Source organism: Numida meleagris, chromosome 3 (assembly GCF_002078875.1).
Source record: "Numida meleagris isolate 19003 breed g44 Domestic line chromosome 3, NumMel1.0, whole genome shotgun sequence".
NCBI lineage: Eukaryota > Metazoa > Chordata > Aves > Galliformes > Numididae > Numida > Numida meleagris.
The window spans coordinates 53,751,612-53,757,611 of NC_034411.1; the positions used below are offsets into that span (position 1 = coordinate 53,751,612).

A 6,000-nucleotide genomic window follows, 5' to 3' on the forward strand; every position below is an offset into this window, starting at 1 on the left:
AATCAAATATTTGTTAAGCAGTAATTTTCTAAATGTAGTTTATATCTCTTTAGGTTGAAAAGCCCTCTGATTCTGCGAGTTCTCTTAGAGTTGCCAAAGCAGATGGAAGAGTTGAAGAGAAAGTACCTGCTAATGTCCCCGCTAGTGCGGTATGCAATGTACAGGTGGAAAGAGAGCACAGTTGTCTCGTGTATGAAATTGCATGGCTCTTTTGATTTGCAGTGCCAGCTTTATGCACTTCCACTTAAACCCTGTTTCCTTAGGCTCAGTATGTGCTGGAAATAAGCAAACACTTGGTAAATTCTTGTGTCATAAGGTTTGTGATTAGCGCTACTCTAAATACAGATACTAAAATATTTAAGATACTTAAAGTATCTGAAGTATTAAGGTACTTAAAAGTATTCAAAAGTTTGAAACAGAGCAAAACTTTTAGTGCAGAGCTTTGTGACGGTAACTTTTTTATGACATGGGCACAGCTATTGGAGGGGAGGGTAAGGGTGCACTTAAATGTCTATTTGTAGCTGTCAACTTCAGCCCTTTTTTAATCTGCAGTATGGAGATACAGATAGATGTTCATCAGAAAATATGTGATGAGTTGTAAATTCATTTAGCTAAATAACTGGTTCTAGGAGCATATAACACAAATAATGACATAAGTCCAAGTCAAAAAGCAGTTTCTGAGAATTAATAGGCTGTGTTTTCCCCTTTAGGGTAAAGGCACTACCCCACTTGCTCCACCACCAAAGCCTATTCGCAGAAGATTAAAATCAGAAGATGAGCTGAGACCTGAAGCTGAGGAGCATACACAGAAAACAGGTGTCATAGCTGCTGTTCTTGCTTCACAGCCATCTATTCCTAGGTAACCCAAGAAGTGTATAAATACGTCTGTTATTGGGGAGTTTACATTTGAACAGCAGTACGCGCTTTGTATTCTAGGAATTGCAAACAATTTCAATGTGTTTGAATTAGAATCAATTAACAGTGTAAAGATTTTTGTTTTTAAATGGGATAATCCTGAAGCGTCTACTTATAGAGATCTTGAATTTTGGATTGTGAACTTTTAACTTGTGCAAGTGTCACTTTGAGGTGAATGGATATTGGACTGTATGTTGGGACTTCTGAGGATTAGTTCTAAGAATTTGAAATGTGCTTCTCACTGTCATTGAAACCAGCTATATGTGTCTTCCGCACAGACAAGCAAGATGAATCAGGCCAGGCAAAAGAGAGAAGATTAACAGTGGAACAAGTTAAAAATTCTGAAGAGGTTTTGGTTCATTTGAATAAGAGGGACTGTAAATGAGATATTCATTTAAGTAATGAAATGACATTAAAATACTTGTAATATGTTCTCAGATCGGTAGGAAAGGACAAGAAGGCAATTCAGGCATCAATCAGACGCAACAAGGAAACCAACACTGTTTTGGCCAGATTGAACAGTGAACTACAGCAGCAGCTAAAGGTAATGTAGTAAACTTTGTTTAAAGAAAAAATCCTGAGAATAATAGCTGACATTTCTGCAGATCAGTGCTATACAGAGAGCATATATAGAAGTCACCACTGTAAAATACTTAGTTGTTTTTATATATATTGTGACAGGCTTTGTGAAATTACAGAGGATGCTTACACTACTACTAAATGCATTTTTTAATGCAAAAATGCTCTAAAAATAAAAATGCAGAAAAGTTAGCATTAATTCAGAGTAGCTGTTGTAATCTTCAGGTACTTTGAAAGCAGTGTTGAGCAGAGCAGCGGAAGTGACTTGCTTTCTTCCAAAGCAAAACTCAAACCTTTAAGTCTTAAATTATAAATGTTTTTAAACATATTTGCATACATATATGGGATACAAAACTTGTAAGAAAAATTGTTATAGCCCTCTATGTCTCTGGGTTAGCTATTATCTTACTGGGTATGTAGGCACCATTTTTCTTGACACCTTGTGCCATCTCCCTTACCTTGTGATATCTAAAACTAAGTACCAAATTCATTAAAAAGTTCTTAAATGCAAACGTGATCTAAAGAGGTATTGTCACAACTGGAAGCCAGGCCAATTTTAAAAAAAACAGTTGGATATGGCTGTTGTTTGTTACTGTTTGCTAAAGAGTACATGTCACATAAGAAGGAAAAACTCCCCAAAAAAACCTGTCAGTTTCAAATCCTTTATTTGTAATGAGAGTTTACCTCACTGAACGTAAGACATTTCATTTGAAAATGTCATAGTTAAATTTGCAGCTGACTTCAATTTTGTTTTGGGGTGGTTTGAAAGGAATGAAGAATTACTGAATGGCTTCACTTCTGAGCAAAGTACTATTTTTTTTTTTTTCAGTTGTGAGTACTAACTAGCTAGTGCTAACTTTTCCATTCAGATTTTGGGGAAGAGTTTTCCAGACTGTATAGAAGACTGACATTAGTTCTCAAAACTGGAGCTGACATTTACCAGTTTTGATCATGTGAGGAAATTTGTAATGTTAATTCTCTGTGGACAGTTGGTAGAAAATATTTCTTTTGTAGGATGTTCTTGAAGAGAGAATCTCCCTGGAAGTCCAACTGGAACAACTTCGACCTTTCTCTCACCTCTAAGCCTACTGCCGTTAACTGTGAATTTACTAACTTTGAAAGGGGTATTGGTTTCAAAGCCTATTTAAAGATCCATGCGTCTAGCTCAGTGCACTCTATTCTACATTAAATGTTGTAGTTCTGTTTTGTCAGTTTGTCCACTTTTGTATTTAAGTATTTTAATTTCAGTACAGGAAAAAAAAAGAAACTTTTTCCTTGAATGTGACACTGCCTCTCACATCGTTTTCTGTGGACATCTGTGACCTTTGTTGGACTTGAGTTTGCAGAGTTTGTCGCCAAAATTTCCAACTGGAACTTTTTAGTGGTTTCTTTCCTGTTGAAACATCTTTGCAGAGGAGGATTGATGATCAGTTGACTTGAAACACACAAATTCTTCCTTTGCTGTGGCATTTATTTTAGCGTGCCAGAAAAGAGGGAAAAAAAAAAAACTTGTCATCAGCCAATATTACCTCCCTTAACTGCCTTTCACAATCTGAAAGATGTTCACAATTCTAGAAAGCCTGCCTCTTTGCAATAAGCCAGTTTAAACAGGTTGTCAGAGTTCTTGCAGGCTGTTCACCGTATTGTCTGGATTTGGTTTCATCTTTCTGTTGCATACATTATAGAGTACGTAACCACAGTTTGCCAGGTGTTCACATTTTATCCATTCATGACCCTGATTCAGCTGCATGCATGTGAAGACTTATGGTACAATTGGTGGTCTCTTAAACAAACCTTTTTTCAGACCTTTTTGTGAAGGAGGTGGGTATAAATCCCCAACATAATAATTACACATTTCCTAAGCACCACCTGTAATTGCATGTTTCACACATTACCTTTTAATAACAGATCACATCCACCAGTCTTCACTATATCAAATTGTATTTGTCAAGCAACATGTCGATTCCCAGCAAAAAAAAAAAAGTTAAAAGAACAGTTTGCTTCTTAGGAATTCTGGGATACAGGCCTTATTTCTCTGGCATATAGACAGGCTTCACTATTAACCGAGTTCCCTGAGTGTATCCTGCTATTCAGGTTGATGTACTGTATTAGGATTTGTTGTATATTGTATGATACACACCTTTTGATCTCATATGTAAATTTGCATTAATTGCTGACTAACAGCAGATATTCTATTTAATGGCTTCTTCTGGCTGTGGGATCATAGATGTTTAACTGCATGGATGTATCTCTGCAGAATCAGAACTAGCAATTGTGTGATTTTTACACCAATAAAACAGCACAATATTTTAATTTTGTTGATTCATCTTTACGTGGGAATTGGAACTCATTCAGACGGGGAGGGGCTTTGCAGAGACTTTTTGTAATTTTGTGGCATGTACAAGATAGTTGCATAATCCCTTGACCATTTTTTTTCCTTGTATATTTCTAGCTGTTGGTCAGAAGCGATCGGCTTCTCTTAGTAATCTGTGGCTATACTACTTTTGTATCCTCCTATAAGCAAATTAAATGTAGCTGTAACTTTTAAAAAGTAAATGCTGGTACTGACTTGGGTCAAAGAATTGTATACTTCCTTAGTGTTCATTTTTCTAGTTTGATTTCTTTGAGAGTACTTTTGAAAATTAAAACTGAATGAATTACATGTTAGCAGTCTTTATCTTCACTGTGTCACTCCTACGCTTCAATGAAATTCTCTTAACATTTGCTTCTGCTGCGAGAAAATAGCTGAAGTCAGATTTTTTTTTTTTGCTGGATATGCTGTTTATTCCAATGAAAATGAGCTATTTCCCTTCTTGGTTATCATATGCATACTAGTTCTTTATTACTAAAATTATTCCAGCATTTCAGACAAAGTGTTACAGGTGGCTTATATGTCATCCAACGCAAGATTCCCTGATATGAAAACCAAGAATGTCATAGTTGCATGAAAAGAAGTTATTTTCTACTTGTATGTAAATAGATTCTAAGAAATGGTACCTAAAAGGATGTGAAGATTACGTTTCAACTGTATCTTGTAAACTAGTAGATTAAGTGCAAGCCTTTGATTGCAAGAAAAAGCGACCAAAACCAGATATAACCAGGTTTATGCTATGGAGGAAAAAAGCAAAACACCCAGAACCTTGAAGCTGATGGATTATTCACATCTGTTGCATTTCATCAAGTAGCAAGTACACTGTTTTTTAAAAGAATGCAAAGTGAGTCACTTCACTGTCATCAAAAAATGTTGATTTTAAATCAAGTGCATCTTGTCCATGCAGTTTAAAGTTAAATGCATTTTAAAAACAGAGCTATTTTCATATTGGTATTTAAGTACTAAGCCTATGTTTGTAGCAGCAGGAGTCGTAAATCAAGAGTTTGACATTTTAAGCTTAAGGGTAAAGAGCCTTTTGCATTCTAACATGACGTGTACGCAGTCTTCTCAACTGTAACTTTCTACAGAGTGATAAGTTATGTAGTGTTTTAAGTGAAGAATTTAGGAAAATTGAACATTTTTGTATCTTGCCAGCAAGTCTATTTTAAGAGGTTTTGCGGTTTATTTTTAAAGCATCGTTTAACAGCTTTTTTTCTGATCAGAAGAGCTTCTAACTGAAAAATAACATAGGTTTTAATAACATCACTGCCAACAGTGCTCAGAAGATACCTCACTAAGTAATGTAACCCAACTTCAATACCTTAGGAAATTATTTACTTGTCTTCTCCATTTGTTTAATCTTGATCCAACTACTTGATGGCATTATTTATGAACTTAGATTGTAAGCTCTTCGGGGCAAGGAATTGCAGTATGAGAAATGTTCTCTGTACTGCACAAATGAACGTAGACTATTAAATAGTCTATGTGTGGTTCGTATGCTCTGGCTGATAGATAGCAACATGCATTTCTTAAACACCTGCAAAATGGTTTACTTTGGATTTCATGATTGGAGGAGCATCTGCTTTCTCATTTGATTTGCCTTTTTCTGCTTTTTCTGATGTGCCTGTTTCTTCATTCCACCTTCTTTAGAGTTGCTTTTCAATTGCTTTTTCTCTCTCTTGTCCATCTTTGAACTGCAGAGATGATTTCCAAAATGCAAAACAGAAAAGCCACTTTAATTAAAGCAGTATGTTTAAGTAGACCCGGTTTAAGTTAGGTGTTCTGAGGCTTTTTGTACTTCATTTGCCCCTCACTTTACTTGCAGTTGTTTACTACCTGAGCTAAGGGATCTTTTAATACTAAAAATGTTGTACATGGGATAAACTAAAGAAAATAAATTTTCAGCATTGTTTCTTGTCTCTCTGTCCCTTATGGATGGGCTGTCCTGTGTTTCTGTCTTCCATTTAGGGCAAAGACAGGCTGAGATATCTTGGACTCATCTGTGCTCAGAGTTGGTCTCTAAATGCAATTTTACACTTTCTGAATAATTTCTTCCTAAAAGAAAAATGTATCTGTGTTCTCCTGACCGTTTCTAGCTGAACAAAACAAGAAACAGTCTTCATCTCCCCAGTGAG

The 6,000-nt window shown here is 35.8% G+C and overlaps 1 protein-coding gene across 8 annotated transcripts in view; it reads left to right on the forward strand.

Moving 5' to 3' along the window:
* Window positions 1-5,775, forward strand: part of REPS1 (RALBP1 associated Eps domain containing 1) — a 66,207-nt gene extending 60,432 nt beyond the window's left edge. For 7 of the 8 annotated variants that reach the window (XM_021390132.1, XM_021390131.1, XM_021390134.1 and 4 more), the window contains 4 exons: window positions 54-149; window positions 711-859; window positions 1,354-1,459; window positions 2,509-5,775. In XM_021390132.1, coding sequence (XP_021245807.1) covers window positions 54-149; window positions 711-859; window positions 1,354-1,459; window positions 2,509-2,577 — 420 coding nt within the window. In that variant the 3' untranslated portion in view covers window positions 2,578-5,775. The remainder of the gene's footprint in view (window positions 1-53; window positions 150-710; window positions 860-1,353; window positions 1,460-2,508) is intronic. The other variant, XR_002436453.1, reaches the window with a different exon arrangement.